This window comes from Protobothrops mucrosquamatus, unplaced genomic scaffold, assembly GCF_001527695.2.
Source record: "Protobothrops mucrosquamatus isolate PMUCROS unplaced genomic scaffold, P.Mucros_1.0 scaffold2021, whole genome shotgun sequence".
NCBI classification, from domain to species: Eukaryota; Metazoa; Chordata; class Lepidosauria; order Squamata; family Viperidae; genus Protobothrops; species Protobothrops mucrosquamatus.
In genome coordinates, this window is record NW_015388132.1 from 184,804 (window position 1) to 185,316 (window position 513).

The following is a 513-nucleotide window of genomic DNA, read 5'->3' on the forward strand; positions in this document are numbered from 1 at the left end:
GCGGGCACCGGGCTCCGGGAGCCCAGGGGGGAAAACCGCACTTACGAGAAGGGGGACGGTCCTCTCTTCTTTGTGGAGCTCGACTTTGCCGGAGCTTCTCTGCCCACTCTTAACGCCGCCGCCGCCGCCGCCGCTGCTGGGAGACCGGCTGGACGCGGCCGAATGAGGCTTGCTGTCCTGCCACAAGTAATAGAAAGTGCCTAGGATCCAGGCTACGGTCAGGATCGCAATGGCATTAGCCCGGATCCGCCTCATTGCGGGACCTCCGGGCTGCCGGGGAGCTCCGAGTCAGCTGTAAAGAGGTTCAGTTCTTGGAGAGACACGAGAGAGAGAGAGCAATGGGGAAATGGTGAGACCCGATTCTCTCCCCGCCTCTGTTTGGCTGGCTTGTGCGGTCACACAGCTGTTGGTTCGAGCTCTTGTCTCCCGGCTCAGTCCCGCAGAGCGAAAAGAGAGCGAGAGAGAGAGAGAGAGAGACCGAGGAAGACCGAGAGGAAGAGAGAGAGAGGGAGG

The 513-nt window shown here is 61.4% G+C and overlaps 1 protein-coding gene across 1 annotated transcript in view; it reads right to left on the reverse strand.

Moving 5' to 3' along the window:
- The window catches only part of GALNT16 (polypeptide N-acetylgalactosaminyltransferase 16), a 185,048-nt gene extending 184,783 nt beyond the window's left edge, over nucleotides 1–265 (reverse strand). The window contains exon 1 of the mRNA XM_015823874.1: nucleotides 9–265. Within this exon, the coding sequence (XP_015679360.1) occupies nucleotides 9–255 (247 nt within the window). The 5' untranslated portion in view covers nucleotides 256–265. The remainder of the gene's footprint in view (nucleotides 1–8) is intronic.
- Nucleotides 266–513: the final 248 nt, after the last annotated feature.